Raw genomic sequence first — 18,308 nt, 5'->3', positions numbered from 1 at the left:
CACACGTCTAGATACGGCGCCGGCGGTGGCATTCTCTAAAAAAATTCATAATTAACCCTGGACTGCTTAGGTGAAAATTGCACCAATAGTTGCTTATGTGGGGTTACTCGTAACCCCAGTTGATAAAAACAACTAAACAAATAAAAAACACAAGACAAAACAATAAACGCTTTATTTATAACATTCTAAGCTTAAGATAAAATAATTAGAAACTTATTGATTGCATTCTGAACATATTTCAACACGATGAGTGTTACAAACAGGTTTATGACATTTTGAACAAGCTGTTTTAGTTTTAATGTCTTTGATTCTTGGACACAATGCACATCGAGTTTGTTTTGCAAGTTTTGGTGGAGGTGGAACTGCAGCTATATTTTCCTCCTCCATTCCTAGAATAGTTCTTATAGATGAAGACAATTTTTTGGTCAAATTTTTTGTTAAGCGGCGTTCCATGTGCGGTCTTGCAAGCTGCATTCCGAGCTCAAATAGATAATGCCGACGAATACATTTTTCTCTATTGCGTTTTACCATCTGAAACAATACTCCTGAATTTACACCAGCTTGATCCAGTATGCCATAAAAGTATCGTAAGGGCCACCTTCTGGTCTTCCGCGAGACTGAATATGTGTGAACCATCTGGTCAAACGTGTCTACACCTCCTTTAGTTGAATTATAGAAATTAATTATTTCTGGCTTTTTATTTGGATCTACAGTTTTTGTTTTATGCATTGTAGACAGTAATAGAACACACTTAGATTTTTTTGGCGTAAATGACACTAACGTTTTTTTCTGGTCAAAGGCAAATTGCGAAGTTAGCGCTTCTTTATTTTTGTTTGCCAGGAATGACGAAGGAACTTCTTTTTTATTTTTACGTAGTGTTCCGACAATAGTTAGATTGTAATTGTTCACCATATTATCTGCCAGTGGAATACTGGTAAACCAATTATCCATCGTTATGTTACGTCCTGTTCCATGAATAGATTCAGAGAGCTTTTTTACGTAATAATGTGGTAAGGGTTCTGCATTTGCTCTTACTTCTTTTCCAATATATGGGATGGCACTTACCATGTAAAAAGTGCGTGAATCGCACATGGTTACTATTTTCAATCCATATTTGTCTGGCTTTGATGCAATATAAACTCTAAAAGGACAATTTCCACGAAAACCCAGGAGCTGCTCATCAATTGTCACATATTCATGAGGAGTATAATATTTTGTACAATTTGATTCAAACTCTTCCCATATCTCCCGAATGGGAGAAAATTTATCTTCGCGATTTCTCGCAGTTTTATCATCAAATCTTATACACGATATCAAAAAACGAAAACGTGTTTCACTCATAATACTGCGATATATTTCAGGTCCATACTTTGACCACATTTCAGCTGTTGTTAGGTGATTATCTTTTCTGCATCCTGATATATAAAGAAGACCAAAAAGAGCAAGTAATTCAGTTGTATCCGTTTCACCAACATAACCACAATTTTCAGTATAGTTCATTTTTTTTCTGCCAATTTCTGAATTTGTGTGCAGAACAATCTTGTTTATAATTCCATCAGAAACAAGCAATTTCCAACCTTCCAATTCTGTGGAAATACTTTTTGCTGCACCTTTTGGTCCTGGAATGCGTAAAACCAAATTTCGTTGAAGTGTCCGAGTACGAGAAGGGGGCACAGAGCTCCAACGATGACCATTCTTACCCTTGATAGACACACCTGATTCTTGAACAGTGGTGTCTTCATTCTCATCTTCATTATCAGAAGATGACATCCCACTTCCAACATGTGAGTGTTCCGACATATGGTCCTCAAATTCTTGGTCACTTCCATGAGAATCATATTCTGAGTCAGCTTCATCGAACCAGCGTAAAACGGTCTCTTCAAAATGAGAATCACCCGGTCTTACTGCCATCTAAATTCAAATAAAATTGAAAGAATGTGGAAAATGATTTATGCATCAATGCTTACCTGGGGTTACACGTCACCCCAATTACTTTATAATACAAAAACAAAGCAAGTATACAAAGATTAAACGCGCGTGTAACTTAAAACATAACCTCAAACGAACATAGCTGGTCCCGCAGAGATGCAAACCTCAACGCAAAAAAGTTACCAAGTTTCTAATTTTGGCTGGGGTTACTGGAAACCCCACTAAGCATTCCAGGGTTAATAAAGGGGCAAATTGGGGCAGTATGTTTTTTTTTTTTGTCTTATAAAGAATCAAACGCGGAATATGCCGACATTTATTCCGTCAGTGCCAACTGATGCCAACATTATTAAAACATTACTTAAAGTTGGGCTTTTTTACGATTTCCTGCATTTGAATAATATGGTGTTTTTAACTAATTTAGGCGTACGGTCTTGTAGTAAAATTAATTACATACCTTCGATAGGAGTATCCATAATAATGTATAACCTTCAAAACACTGTTTTCACAAACATTCTTCAAATGACGTGATACTTTCGTACGTTCGTACTGACTGACGCGTGAACTAGAGCTGTGTCGGGGTGGTTTTACCTGCTTCATAACAATGAAACCGGGAAAGGAAACAGTTTTATTGCTTTGGATTTATTATTCATAAACATTTGTCGTCCCATCGGCATTAAATGGTTGAATTTGAAAAATAAAAATTTTCTATTTTTGTCCACCTACATTTAACAAATCGACCACTGTGCGTTGTGAGCGCCTTCTTCAAGCCGTCGAAGGCGGCGCTTTGCGCCGGTCCCCATTCCCAGGCGGCGTCTTTCTTTGTTAAACACGTCAGCGGCCGCGCTTTTCCAGCAAAATTTGGGATGAACCGTCGCACACTGGTCCCAAAATTAAAATTTGCGGCCAAAAATCCCAACATAGTTGAATTTGCATCAAAATTCGTATACAAGGGTTTTTATGGCCGGTAATTATGAATATGCTAATAAAAATATCATTTACAAAATGGCGGCTGCAATATGGCAGAAATTGAAAAAAAAAAAACACGTGAGATTTTGATAAATAATACACAATGACCATTTATGTCGACTTCTCAAATGTAAAAAATGAGTGGGATAATAAATGAAAGTCATTTTGATTAAAAAATTGAGAAGAAAATTATATTTATTACAAAAAAACGAGAAAAACTAAACATATATACAAATTATTCTGAATCACTATCAGGTAACTCAGAATCTATTTCAGAGTCACTATCTACTTTCGAGACAATTCCTAATTTATTTTGAGAACTGCTGGCTATAAGCAGTTCTAATGCTTCCGGTAAAAATTGTTTTAATTTTTTCTTTGGAAGCTTTCTGAGGCTCGAAATATAAGGGTCAGAAGAAACAAGTAGTCTGTTAAATACATCTTCCATTGTTTTCACTCTGGAAAATTTTCGAGAAAAATCCGAACGATACTTTTTAATGTCCTTGTTCCTTGCCTCTTGAGCTTCCTCGGATAACTGTCCAATAGGTAATATTGCTTTTTCAATAACTTCTTTTGCGTGTATTAACACTTTATGTACCGAAGTGGGCATGTAGTACCATGGATATAAATTAACGAATAGTTTTGCTGTGTTAATACAAAATTTTTCGAAAAGTTCCAAATTAATGTCGTAACCACTAGAGATTACCTGTAGAATGACATAAAAACGTTTAATTAATGTCTCGTCAATGCCTGTTATTTTCGCCGAAACTTGAAAATTCGCAAAAAAGCGTCGAGCAGTGTTGCCGTCATTGGAACTTCCAAACCCAGGCTTTGGCGTGTCAACTATTAATCCCAACTGCAGGCGAAATTCACGTTGAAGCTCCCTTTTTCTCTCGCTTACTGCCTTTTTCTCTTCAGCATTGCGTGCTTGCCATTTTTTAATAGAAATTTTGTATGATAAATGCAAGATACATTCGAAGAACCTGATCCATGCGTGTAGAGTGGATAATCCAAATCTAAGATTTTCTTTCAAAATAGGTTTTTTTTAAATCTTATCAAGGTCATTAAAATCTTTACTAGTTGCTCCACATAAATAACAACGCTGCGATGACTTTGTTCCTGTAATAGCACTGCATACTTTTCCATCAATCATTGTTAGATTCATAATATAAGATATTTTAAAGTTGATTTCGTTAAAGGTACTTTCAAAAGGTAAAAGGTTATTTATTTGGTTTTCGACGTAATTTATCTCAGTTCGAGTGGATTCTGTAGTTTCTTGAAGAAATTGCATTCGTAATGGTCTACAAAAACGTGGAGATGATGTTCTAGGATTCTTCCAAATTATTATTTCCTTATCTAGCTTATCGTCTGTATATACTAATTGTAAAGGAACTACTGATGTCAAAAATATGCTGGTATCAGAATTATCTTCTCCTTCAAAGGTTTGTTTGTACTCACTATGGCCAGAACTTCCATCACATCCCCATTTTAAAAAAAGCTTTAAGTTCTGTAAATCCTCAGTACTCAAGGTGTCAATAACTGTTTCTTGACTTTGTATTATACGCTGAGCTGTATGATCTAACAATTGCTGGAGGTCGACTTCAACACTGTTTTCAGAAATTTTTATAGCAGTTCGCGGAGGGTAACACAGATTTTTCGCTTCCAGTACCTTCTTATAAGAAGGATAGAGCCTGCAATTTTGTTCCAAACTTGTTAGTCGTAGACCTTGATACTGGCTTTTCGAAAGCTTCAACTCAATTAATATTGAAAGAGCACTGTCATTGGTAAAAGGAGTTTCAGGAGGTGTCTTAAAGCTCTTGCGGTACTTTGATGCCCTCGTAGGAGTAGTAAGGGCAGCTTCTTTGACAAGTTTGCACGCATCTAATTGACCCGTAGAACGCAGACTTGATTGTGTTGCATATGCTAGTTCTTGTGGACTAAAAGAACTACGGAGTTCTTTAGTTTTCCTGCGTTTAGATCTTTCGCTGGATGACTGAAATTCCTTTGTTGGTCTGCCTCTAGCTGATGATGTCGTTGCTACTGCATTCTCTAAGATTGAAAACGTAACGGGTTTATTTAGCCAATCACTGTATTTTTGAAGAAACTTTTCCTCGTTTCTACTGACAGTTTGCAACTTTTGTCTCATTTTAGAAAATAGCGTAGAAAATGATGCTTTCATGTCTTTACGAATTTCCACCGATTTTCCACTACGTTCTGATACCATCAATTTAAGATGATCTAGCAGATCAGAAAACTCGTCTCTTAAATGATTTTTTAAAATAAAATAAATCTCTTTCCTACTATAAACCACTTCTTGGCAAGAAGACCCTAAAACAAAGATATAAGTAGGCATATTTATAAATAACATTTTATGAAAACGTCAAATAATACAACTAATTAATAAATAATTATGTTTAATTTTCCTTATTTTTTGCCAATACATTCAATCACTTTTTGGTTTACTGTTCTTGAAGGAGCAGCTAGTTGCAGCCAAATCTTACCACATTTGAAAGATAATAAGCTAATCTTTTACCTCCGAATTCAATCTTTATGGTATATGGTGGTATATGCTACTTTTCGACTCGATGAATTAATAAATTAATAAAAAAATGCGCAATTGTTGCACCACCAATTTCATTTAAATAATTCTTTCTGATGGCTCATTCTTAGAACTTTAAAATATATAAAAAATAATCTACATACCTGATGGAGTTGGTTCCATAACGCCAAAATAGTATCAAACTACTTAACTCCAAATTAGAACACCTTTTATGAGAACAAAGTCACAATGCACAAATTTCTGCTCACGAACACTCTGGAGCAACGCTAAACGACAACTACAATTTTGAGGGTAATAAATGATTATTAAACGATTTGCCTATTGTTATGAGGTAGCCTAAACATCCTTCTATATGACTCTTTAGTACAAATTCTTAGAATCGCTTGTTCGGTGTTTCCTATTTTGACCGAGTTTTCCCAACTTGGGACCTGTGTGCGTCGGTACCAATTACACGTTTGCAAAAAGGTCAGAAGTTGTTTCACGTTAATCGGTGGTTCCATGCGACTGATAGCGGCGACTTTCTCGGGATTTGTTTCAATCCCTTCGGGAGAGATAACGTGCCCCAGATATCTGACACGCTGACACCCGAAGGAGCACTTTGGTCGGTTCATCCTTAACTTCAAAATTCGCAGTTGGTTGAAGTAAGCCTGCAGTTCGTTGAGGTGTGCTTCGTAAGTTTCGGACAGTAGAATTAAATCGTCCAGGTACACTAGCAATTTCAACCCACTTAATCGGACCTTAAAACTATCCATTAAGCGTTGAAACGTGGCAGGAGCGTTCCGCAGACCGAACGGCATCCTCTTGAATCGGTATACCCTGAACGGGGTGATGAAAGCCGTTTTATCACAATCATCCGGGAACATCGTGATCGGGGGTGCGATTTTGTTTCTCCATCGAAAAAAACCCGTTAGCGATAAAATCTCGTTTGCTGATTGGTTGAGATGCTACATTTCTGTCACATTTCTCGATTCTGTCACGAAATCAAGTCCTCATGGAACGATCTTTTCTCGATAGCTCTGAGTAAAGTGATAAATTTTGGAGACATAACCTCGAAATTTATGTCAAAATAGAAGTTCAAAATCGTAATTCTGAGTGATAAATTCTTAAAATTAAGGTAATTGTAAACTTTTGAGCATTTAATAAGCTTATATGCAAAGAAGAAATGCAAACTTTTGCATTTAAAACCTACGTAATGACATTTAATTTATCGCTTCGATCGAGAAACAAAATCGCACCCCTGGTGCGATTTTGTTTCTCGATTGAAAAAAACTCGAAAGCGATAAAATCTCGTTTGCTGATTGGTTGAGAGGCTGAGTTGGTGAGACATTTCTATCACATTTCTCGATTCTGTCACGAAATCAAGTCTTCATGGAGTGATATTTTCTCGATAGCTCTGAATGAAGTGATAAATTTTGGAGACATAACCTCGAAATTTATGTCAAAATAGAAATTCAAAATCGTAATTCTGAGTTATAAGTTCTTAAAATTAAGGTAATTGTAAACTTTTGAGCATTTAATAAGCTTATATGCAAAGAATAAATGCAAATTTTGCATTTAAAAGCCCCGCAATGACATTTATCGCAAGTGATAATTTATCACTTCGATCAAGAAACAAAATCCCACCCCTGATAATATCCAAACCTTAGATCCATCATCGAGATGTAGTGGGCATTTCCGGTGGAGTGCATCTGGTTTTGTTATGGCGTTTAGGCGGCGATAATCTACGCACAATCGCACCTTTCCATTAGGCTTCGGAACTAACACCACCGGTGACGCCCATGCACTTTCACATTCCTCGATGATGTCCTGTTCTAGAAGTGCGTCCACTTCGTCTCTCAGGAGCTGGAGACGAGCTGGACCCAGGCGATAAGGAGGTAGCGCGATGGGGACGTGGTTGTAAGTGTCTATGTGGTGTTGAGTCTGCTCTGTGGACGGCCCGTGCGGTTCGAACAAATCTTTATTTTGCACGAGAAGGGCGTTTAGTTCATTTTTTGTTGGGTGTCCAATGTCACGGCTTCGTCTTCAGCTCGTAAGATAACGTCGTGCACGTCAAGGGTGGCCATCCGTATTTCGGCAAGGAGTTGGAGGTCATTTGGGTTTAAAGCGTTACTCCATTCTCGCTCGACGGCGAAGGCGGCGTCGCTCATCATATAAGCCGATCGCGAAGTCTCGACACCGAAATGATAATGCGGCGGGTTCCGTGGTCTGGCGGTAACAGGCGTGGCTGGTAACGGTGTTAAAATCGGCCCATATCCCCCGGTCAAGTCGGAGATGATGTCGCTGATTTCCACGGTTTCGGACGTATCCATGGAACTGGCGACTTCTTGAGGGCGGTTCCCTATGAACTTCTCCTTTAATATGTTGGCGTTGGGTGGAGGTGTTCTTAACTCGTGGAAAGCGATCTCGACAGGACCTGGTGATTCCTCCTTCGAGATAAACCCGTAACACTCGTGACGATTTCCTGCATAATGCCACCTTTGGCTTCCATAATCGACGACCATCCTTGATTTCTGTAAGAAATCGGCCCTAAGGAGGGTTTTTGAATTCAGTGCTTCCGGGATAGCAATAAACTGAGTCGCTGTCGTGCGTCCTTTAAGTGTGATCGGCAACGTGCAGGTTTTTATGCGGCTGATTTTGGTATTCCCGTCCGCTTGCGTCAACCGGACCGTAGCGTCTTCGAAGTTGTGGCCCTTTTTCTTAAGGAGACCGTACAATTGAGAGCTGGCAAGGCTGGTCCTTGCTCCGCTGTTCAGGAATGCCGTTCCCGACATCCCGTCAATGTTTATATGTACGGCGGGTCGTTCGAATTTGCGGGCGTCCAGAGCGCAGAACTGGACGTTGAGTGTGGAAGCGTTGGTGTTTTCTTTGTTGCATTCCGGGCAATTTCTACGAAAAACGCCCGGTTTGCCACACCCATAACACGTTACCGGGTTATTTTGGGATGGTGCCTTTGCAGAAAGATGCCTCTGTCTTTTCCTACAGGCGGAAGTTTCGTGGCCGACGTGTCTGCAGAATTCACAACGAGCACGCTTATCGTTGCGAGGTGGTGCCGGCGCTGTAGTTGGGACGGCACCTCGTTCAATGTTCCGGATTTGTGCCTGCATCTCGATTTCGTTAGCTGCGGCGAGGAGCTGTGTGAATTTGTGCAGCATTTTCCGTGGGACCCTGCTACGTATGTTCCACTTTAGGAGTCCATACACCATGTCGAGTTGGCGGCTCTCGGTGTCGGCGGGCTCCACTTGTGCGAGCAGGGCCCGTTTCTGGCTAACAAACAGTCCCGTGGAAGTCCTCTGGTCCTGCTTTGTAGCGAAGACATCCAAATAAATTTGATACGCCGGCGGGGTGGGCGCGAATTCTTGACGCAGCGCCCCTACCGCATCATCCCACGTATTTATGCCGGCTTTTACTCCTGTCCACCAGGTATACGCCGTACCTTGGAGGAGTAATGGAATTCCAAGGAGTGCGTTCGTCCGTTATCTTTTCAGTAACTTTGTAGAAATTGGCGGTTGCCAAAAAATCCTCTACCGCCTGCTTAGTGCGTGTGCCATCGAAACGTGCCGGACAGTGAGTAAAATGCTTAATTGTCTCTGCTGGCTTCAATCTCTCAATCAGCTGTTGTAGCTGGTCTGCTGTAATGGCCATACTTCTTGTCTGTATGGAGCTGGTCACTAGTGGCTTTTTTAATACCATATGCCGGGTTCACTTTGCGGTTCGCGGTCGTAGTTTCGAGCTGAACGTTGGGCGACACTTGTAACGGTTGTAACAAATGTTTATTATTACTAATATATAGACAGATGGTGGTATAATAAGCCTACTAGTACAAGAATATATATATAGTCCAGACAGAGACACTTAATTTAACCGCCCAGGTAGAGTCCGTCGCGCACAGGTAAGAGTCCGTCGCACACGGGTAGGAGTCCGTCGCGCACGGATATGAGTCCGTCACGCACAGGTAACAGTCCGTCGCGCACGGATATGAGTCCGTCACGCACAGGTAAAAGTCCGTCGCGCACAGTTAACAGTCCGTCACGCACAGGTATGGGTCCGTCGCGAAACTATACTACGGGTAATGTTCGTACTTGCACACGTAAACTCCGTACTCGTACACGTAGACTCCGTACTCGTAACAGTCCAGCCAATTACCCCTCTCTTTAGGAGAAGTGAGTCGGCGGATCAACCCGGTGGGAAGTAACTGGGCTAAGACTTCGAGTATCAATCGCAGAAAAAAAAACACAAGACCTAGGAGTGGGTATCCAACTCGCTGCAAGGGCTTGGTGTTTTTTAGCTGAGAGTGGGAATCCAACTCTGGGGAAAAACTTTGATGCAGCTCCCTTTATTGAGCATTCCTGTGCGCCGGTAAAGCTTAGGGGGGATATGATAAGGCTTGAGTCTGTACGGGGGTGGCGATCGGAGCGCTATTCTGGTGGGCGCCCGGGGCATTTATTGGGACCGTTACAAAATATAATAAAGATAGCACTATCTCACCTTCTGTCATTGTGCTACTTTTTTTTTTGCTCCTCGCATTCGATTTAAATTTTCACATAACTGTTCGAAATTTTGTGACTTTTCTTGTAAATAACTTAAATATAATTCATATTGTTCCTGACAAACATGCTCGTTATCTACAAAAAAGGAACGTGTAAAGACTATATAATAATTGGACTGTTGAGAATGGGAGAAGTGTAATATTTTATTCTACATTTGTCACAGGTAATCAAAAATATCGTCACGTTTCCGACAGCGAGGGAAGTACTGTCTAAACTGTTTAGACCAATTTTTTGACATTAGTCAGCATTTTGCCGGCTATTTTAATGATTTGTAGAAGGATGGGACACTTGCTGACAGCCAACTTCAGACGGTTTATGTTTCCAACATTGTTTAAAATCCAATATTGGTTTTAGTTAACACTCGGATGCCCAAGCTATTTTTTTTTACATAGACACCCAAGCTGGGTCAAATTTGACCCATCCTAATTTTGCTTTAGATTTTATTATTTCAAGTTCCAATTGCCTATTTATCATGTATTAATGAAAAAAAGGTCACAAAACAAAAATTTTTGTCATTAATATCTATAAAAGAAGTATTTGTTTATAAGAAAACAACAGTTAAGATTTAAGATAACATACCAATAAAATACTTAAAATTCGATCGTTTTATTGTGTACAGTTTTGGTAGATTTTTAACACGTCTATTGTTACTTGTGCCTTGCAACAAAAAATGCCGCATTGTCCGCATTTATCAGAGTATTTGTTAGCATTACCGACACAAAGCCCACATTTTTCTCTTTTTTCGTTTCTGGATTCCCTATCCTGGTTACTATTTTTGTATCAACTACAGTGCCAATTACCATTTATACACCTCGAGGAACACAATTAAATCCATTATCCACCCGTCTTTGAATGTGAGGCTTCACTAGATGAAGACCGAGCTCTTTGAGAAATAATCGTCTTCTTCAAGAAACACTTGGTCCGTAAACTGAGTTTTACATTTTATATATATATAATGTATGCATTTATGGCCAAAAGGTTTAGGAAATTCATAAACTGAACAAAAGGCCATCCTATTGTTTATCTATTACATGCCTACTCATTTAACTTCTTGTTAAAACATCTATAAGTTGAAGACCCAAAGTCGGTCAAAATTGACCCACTGCAACAAATATGTGATAACTATCATGTAACTAAAATCAAGTGGCGGCAAGTATTCACAAATTGTTGACAACACCAAAACAGGCAAAAAATAAAATCCAGTACAAAAAATTTAAGAGATTGAAGAAAAGAATCACAAAAAAGTGGTTCGTGGGTCAAATTTGACCCAGGCTTGGGCATCCGAGGGTTAACAAGGTGTGCACCGTAATAGACTTCACTATTGGATATTGTCTTTAAGCGATAACCAATATCCAACGTTGGAAAAGAACTAAGGTTCACCATAATAGACCTGATAATCTGTTTGGTTTGGATGGTATGTAAAGTAACCTCATACACCTGTTAAAACTTTATGCGGCTTAAGCCAAAACACCCCTTAAGTCAAACTGGCTATTGTATTACTTAACAGTTCACAGGTTTATCAAGACGTCTTGAGCATCACGTGACGTGTCCTGTATTTGTTCAGCCGAAGCTTGTGAATTTAGCAACTCGTATGCCGCATTAACTACCATATCTTCAATTTTCTGTCGATCTATTTGGATAGTTGCATCTGCCGCATTTAACCACCTGAGTGCAGTTATAGGTTATTATCAGTGTTCTAAAATATTATATCGAATACTTTAAACCCTGAGCCAAAATACTAAATAACAAATACTATTTTAATTAACCCAACCTCGTACATATCGTACAAATAATTGTTGTAAACAAAGTAAAATTCATGCTTCTAAAACCATTACATTGAATAATTTATTTGGCAGAGGTTCTAAATATTTACTTACATTTGTTTAAAATTTAGCAACACTTTTGCACTACGAGGGAACAGGAAATACAAACTTGCACGCATAAACGACATATACAAAGTGAAAGAATGCTTGCAAAAATATGCAGACATCAATTAGTTTTCCATTGTCTTTTACTCATCAGTAACAATACTGCATTGACTTTGGTTGTTGAAAAGTTAGCCCGCGGTAATTGTTACCGATAATTACCAGCGCTGCCACTCTTCTATTGCTCTGACGTCATGATATGAATGTACAACTGGAAATTGGTTGAAACTTGTTAAAGTGACAATCAGAACGAAAAGGGCCATCACATGGGTTTCTCAGTATAGCAAGTTACGTTGGTATAGTCTATTCATAGCTCTCGGGGGATGGAAACATAACGCACTAGCGCCGTTAATTTGTTTTTTGTACTGTCTTCGTGTGTCTGGTGTCAACATCTTGTGTCTCTGTTTCTTTTAAGTTATTATTATTTATTTTACTACTTTGTATATATTAGTATTAAGAACTTTGTTCAATAAGGTCCTCAGAGCATTTATTTTTTAATGACCTTTTATGATAAGTCAGTTACGCCACTGCAAATGGATAGCCGCGCATCTGAAGCTCCGCCCATGAGACCTTTCATTTTGGTTGCTACTCTACACAGTAGCGGGCTTTAAACGCTATCAAACTATTGCTACAGTTACCAGCTCCCTTACAGCAAATTTTAAAGGGAAGGAGAGTTTACCGAAATTTTGCTTTAGTTACTGTACTGTCAGTTACTGTTCGGTCTTTGTCACGAGTGCACGTGTGATATTATGGTGTTTTAAATAAATTTTGACTTTTTGTGAATTTAATAATTTTGAAAAGGGGGCTGCCGTAATTTTGTCTTCCGTAAGTACAAAAAACTTTTTTTATTTAAATATTTTTGTTTAGAACAATTTGTTTTTTTTTTCTTTTTTGAGAGGTCCATATTTTATGAATATTACAACAAACAATATTTTAAATAATCTTCATTCACAATTTAGAATAATTCATACATAAACCCTGATAAACTTATTGATTCTAACAGTTACATTTAAACCAAACAATTCGTTTTTAGCAGATATTTTCATATATACTGACCGACAAAAAAAAACCGGCCACCCTGAAAAATTCCGCGAAACCAAACTTTAAAAATTATTAATTTAGTGATCGCTATTTTATTAAAGAACCATTCACTATTGACGCATGATGTATAAATTAGCAAAAAAAAAGAAGACAAGCGCAGAATTAAATTTTATTTAACAAAACAACAGAAACAGAGCGACAATTTGAGAGACGTTTGTAAGGGTTAACGGCATTGTTTTCTCGTGAAAACCTTTATTAACTGCCAAACTTATAATCAAATGATGAAAAAGACTGTTTACAACAACAGCTTCCTTTATTGTTTTAATTAAGAAAATGTCGTACTTGGTCTGTTTCTGTTATAAAATTGAGTATCTGGTTAATGCAGCACCAGTCTTCACAATACGATTATATGACATAACAAAGCACTTATCTATATTCAGCTGTAATCAATTTGCGTCCACATCAATTATAAAAACAATGTATGCCTATCCTCGTGCAATAAAAAACAATCATTCCTATCTGAAATTTTACGAGATATTTTTATATCGTCTGCAAACATGAATGGTTGAGAATGCTTGAATACATCTCATGCATCATTGATATATAATGCGAACAGTAGAGGTCCTAATATTGAGCCCTGAGGGATCCCAGAAGTCGCCACATAAACGTCTGATATATATCCATTATAATATACGAAATTTTTTCGGCAATGAAGAATTTTATCAATGAATTACTCAGTCCAAAATTAGATAACTTTTTAAACAGAATTTGATGATCAATTTTATCAAATGCCTTGCTTATATCCATATATATTACATCGAGCTGACCTTTGTCCTCAAATGCCTCAGCAATATTTTGTGACATGCACACTAAATTGGTGCAAATGGACCCACGAGGTGTGAGGCCGTGCTAGATTGGAGATAATTTGCTCTTGATCTGAAAGTATAGCTGCTCGTAAATGATGGATTCTAACATTTTTGAGAAATTACAGAGCAAGGAAATCTGTCTAATTACGAATATCAGCAGTGTCTCCTTTTTTAAACGTAGGTATGTTTTAGCTGTTTTCCATACAGCAGGTAGGCATGTGTTACGTAATGCTAACTGAAACGTGTGTAACAGGGGCTTCACCAACATCCTGGAGCAATCCTTAACAAGAAAGCTTGGAATTTGATCAACCCCAGCCGTCGTATTATTTTTAGTTTTTTAATACTTGATATAATATCAAATTTATGATTTTATAAGCAATTTTCGAAAAGTGGTCACCAGGGAACTGAAGGTATTTTACAGGGAACTGAGGCTTTAATAGAAAATATGCAGTGTTGTGTTCACTGTGATGTTATTTTTTATAGATAGATTAAAGTAGGGACACATAACCATAAATAACAGAATAAGACCGATTTATTATCAACTTTATTTTCGTAAACGATACTCCAGACACCTTAATTTAAAATGAGTGCACTTATCGCCCAATTTACAAAAACAACTTAATGACTTCATTAACAATATTCCCGGTACATAAAAATTACCCTATACTTGATGGACCTTCAAAGTTTCAGTAAATCTAACAACATATCAGTGATTTGTCAATATTCTTGCTTAAAACTTTTTCCACCAAATCTTTTAGTGTTATCTGGTCATTGGCATTGGCGGTTGTATTTTGTGGGGTTAGGTGTGTCCCAGTAGCTCGTGTGTGAAGAAATTTCCAATCCTTTCCGGTTTTAACTGTGTTCCAACGAGGATTAGGTAGCCAAAGTATCTTTAACTGTTGTAACTTTGGAATACTGTGAAGCAACCTCGAAACATGACAGGTTTTGGAAAAACGTGCACAACTGTAAATTGTGCCTCTATTCTAGAACTTCTCTTTTTCTTATGACGAACCACGTGGGACGACACCGGTTTCCCCTGAAACAATTTACTTGTGGCAACGCCAACATTGAAACTTATTTCTGTAAAGACTGCGATTTTAAAACGGAACGAACAGTGTCTTTTTAAGTGAGGACATCCGCATACCAACTGACGTTTGCAAAAGATGTAACTTTGTAACAAATCTCTCGTTAAAGTGACTTCAGCATGCTTCAGAATGAACGTCAATGAAAGAAAAACTTCAAAGTGTGACCTCTCCGAAACAGAATGACCCATACAGTTTTGATATCTTTATATAAACTAAATTATTTCCAAAATCTCTATATATTGTTAAATAATGGTATTTCTCGCCACAGTCCTCCCCACTTTTTAAAAAATGTTTACAAGTTGGACTTATCTTCTTTTTTAATGTATAATTCCTCCTAAATAATACAGCTTGTAATAATTAGCAGCAGTGAGCTCCACCGCCTCATCTGTTGAAACTACATTTCAGGCTATGCTTCATGAGTCTCATCAAGTTGGGCTCCATTCGTCTGCGTTTTATTAAGGGGCAGCAGTCTTTGAAATTTAATAAAGCGTGATCAATATCTGCCATATAACACTGGGCAACAATATTAAAAAAAAAAAAAATTGTGCCATGCATAATTGCAATCATTTTTACTTAATATGGGGTTGCTAAACACGTCTATAGTAATAAAAATGCACAATTGGTAATAGTTTTTGAAAAATAAAAATGTTTATTGAATAATATAAGTATATAAAAATTGAACGTTTTTTAACATTTATGTAATTTTTCTTTTTCGACTTTGGCGCTTAAACTTCACATCTTGCTCTTTAATTGTCAAATCTAGGTGCGAATGTAGAAAGTGAACTTTTAAAGACATATTGCAACCTAGATTTTTATAAGCAGTTAACAAATTTTGCACTATGTCTTTATAATTCTCGGCTCGATGGTTTCCAAGAAAATTCGTTGCAACTTCTTTAAAGGCAGTCCATGCAGTTTTTTCGTTGCCAGTAATGATGTTCTCAAAATCTTTATCTTTGATGAGTTCTCTAATTTGAGGACCTATAAATATGCCTTCACCGCAAATGTGGCAAAAACTGTCACTACTATTTTTACAATTTCGCGGCATTTTTTTTATACAAAAATGCCCTATATATATTTTTAAACTAACACAAAATTTAAAACTAATTTGTTTTATCAGAATGGCAACTTTTCTAGAAAGTTTCTTTGACAGTTGATGTCAGTTATTTGTTTACTATGGTAACTGGATTCATTAAAAAGACCGTAGCAATTAAACATTTTGTGAAAATATGTGTGTATATATGTTATTGAAAAACTATAACCAAAGGAGACTTTCTATTATCAATTTTGTATTGAGTATACGTAAATTAGTAAGATTTGATTATTTACACTTCCGGCACAAAATGACTGTTACCCAGTGTAATTAGTGTGTTGTAGATCAGTCATAAATTGAGAGAGTGAAATAGCCCTTACTGATAGCTCTGCAGTAAGTGCAGTGGGCTGATCTTTTGCGTACTTGTGAAAAGACATTTTCCAAGGCAAGACATTCTGCTGCGTATTTAACGGTTTCCAACATTTGTGTGTTGTATAATATTAATGATTTTTTTAATGAATATTTCCGCTCCTTATTGTTTTTCGTTATTGGCTTTAGAATGGAGCAAGAATTAATAATTCGGGCGCACATTAATTCCCGTCCGGTCCGACAATAAACTTAACCTTCAAAATACCGGGTGGGAAAAATTTCACATCGTTTTGGGTGCATGACCTTATCTAGCCAAAATTAAAGAATTAATCAAAAAATTTTGGCTAATCCAAATTATTTATTAATTTTAAACACAACCAAATTAAAAAAAATACATAACAAAATAAGCATTTCTCGTTACAGTTTTTTGTTCAAGCATTCCTGATATTCAACAGTAGGAGTTGAATGTTCTCGGCAAGCAAATCTTTTGCAGGAAATGCAAAATATTTTTGACTTTCTGTCCCTGCTTTTTACAAAGACGAAACAGCGTCTGCGGGATTGTACTGGTGTCGCATTTTTCAGTACTAGCCTTGCTCGGTTTCTGTAGCGATTGGCGACATGCTCTTTCTATGGCCATGCCCATGCATGTTTAATATATGTATGTGACGTCTCGTGATGTTAGTGTGTCAAAACACTCGGTGTTTTCCGATACTTCCCGCTGAATCATTTTCAAAGGCTTCTCTGAAATATTCTCTGCTGCTTTTCTTTTAACCGAGTTGTTTAGTTGTTCGCTATATAAATACGATTTTCGACACCAGCATGTTCGTGTGTATCGCACATTTTTGAAAACATTAAACTACCGATTTCACCAATAGTGTAAATGCTTGCAGCTTGCTTCACCTATAGTTTTTATTGTTCGATATTTATAATATTTCTAATCGTTGTGCACGATTAATGATTTTTCACGTTCACTCTGCATGGAAACCAAATCCATTTTGACAACACCTAGTTCAAACTAGGACTAGTAAAATTTGTGCTCACTTCTTACTTTCAACTTCAAACTTTGGTTTTGCAGACGTTTGGGAGTTGCTGTAAGCATTGTAACTTTTTAATCAAAATATGTTTATTCCGCCCAAAATGTGCAAAATTAATGAGTTTTTTGCTTAAACAAGTGGCTCAAAAAATTAATAAATGGGTCAGTTTATTTTATTGATTAAATCAGGAATGCCTCACTCCATTTTCCCAGAAAATTTTGGGAATACAGTACTGTTACACTTCTCTGATTTTCGCGTATCAAATATATTTTTTAAGTGATCATCTTTTCATGACATCTAATATTAAATTTTCTTTAGTAGTGGTCGTTTGGGGCAAAATTATTATATTGCCATGTTTTGCAATAACATTTCGTCATTTTTTTGCCAAATGATATACCCGCAAAACATTTATATTTACCCCACTTTCAACTTCAAAACAATTTCTGTTCGGTTTACAAAAACATTCAATGCTACCCACAGATCTTGTTTCAGTTTTTCAGTCTCACCTGACAATTGTTCATTTTCTGCACGTACCATAGTTGTGCAGCTTCGAATGGAATATCGCATGGCCTAGTCGCAAGTAAAATTATTCCTAAAAATTATTATGTCAAGTATTGCTTTGAGATAATTATTAAATACTGACATCTAAATCCACATTGTTGTTCGTATTTTTCTGTACACTGCTGACAACCTTTGGGATATTAAAAATTGTAGGAACGGTATAGGCCGCGAGTTTTGTCCAATCGATTTCTTGGACTAACAGCTCTAGCGCTTCAGTTTTCTTTGCTTTTACTCAAGGTAGAGCAGACTCACTTTTAGAACAACACACTGAGTCATTCGGATCTGACAACTAGAAATAGGTCGTTTTGGACCAGTGATGTAACGTAAGGAATGTTCATTTTATTAATACACAAACTATAGGATAAAAACACTTTTTTTTGGTTACTGCCCTAATGGTA

The 18,308-nt window shown here is 37.3% G+C and overlaps 2 protein-coding genes across 2 annotated transcripts; both read right to left on the bottom strand.

The window, feature by feature from the left end:
- Positions 1-213: 213 nt before the first annotated feature.
- On the bottom strand, positions 214-2,041 carry LOC135123853 (piggyBac transposable element-derived protein 4-like). The gene is made up of 2 exons (XM_064048730.1): positions 1,968-2,041; positions 214-1,911 (listed from the first exon to the last, which is right to left on the bottom strand). The coding sequence occupies exon 2, from the start codon at positions 1,909-1,911 to the stop codon at positions 214-216; it is 1,698 nt and encodes a 565-aa protein (XP_063904800.1). The 5' UTR covers positions 1,968-2,041.
- Positions 2,042-8,375: 6,334 nt separating this feature from the next.
- Positions 8,376-9,094, bottom strand: LOC135123852 (activity-regulated cytoskeleton associated protein 1-like). Its single transcript, XM_064048728.1, has 3 exons — positions 8,860-9,094; positions 8,526-8,822; positions 8,376-8,458 (listed from the first exon to the last, which is right to left on the bottom strand). Exons 1-3 carry the CDS (start codon positions 9,092-9,094, stop codon positions 8,376-8,378), a joined length of 615 nt encoding a protein of 204 aa, XP_063904798.1.
- Positions 9,095-18,308: the final 9,214 nt, after the last annotated feature.

This window comes from Zophobas morio, unplaced genomic scaffold, assembly GCF_036711695.1.
Source record: "Zophobas morio isolate AGI-343-1 ecotype UQ-CSIRO unplaced genomic scaffold, CSIRO_AGI_Zmor_V1 ptg000006l, whole genome shotgun sequence".
Taxonomy (NCBI): Eukaryota; Metazoa; Arthropoda; class Insecta; order Coleoptera; family Tenebrionidae; genus Zophobas; species Zophobas morio.
The sequence above is the reverse complement of the archived record's forward strand: the minus strand, read 5'-3'. Positions and strand labels throughout refer to the sequence as shown.

Bases quoted from the DNA above. Each gene is read 5' to 3' on its own strand.
- LOC135123852 (XM_064048728.1), bottom strand. From the start codon at position 9,094: ATGGCCATTACAGCAGACCAGCTACAACAGCTGATTGAGAGATTGAAG. The intron at 8,823-8,859 runs GTAAAAGCCGGC...ATGATGCGGTAG, and splicing joins CGTATACCTGGTGGACAGGA to GGGCGCTGCGTCAAGAATTC. The intron at 8,459-8,525 runs GTGCCGTCCCAA...TGAATTCTGCAG, and splicing joins AATCCGGAACATTGAACGAG to ACACGTCGGCCACGAAACTT.
- LOC135123853 (XM_064048730.1), bottom strand. From the start codon at position 1,911: ATGGCAGTAAGACCGGGTGATTCTCATTTTGAAGAGACCGTTTTACGC.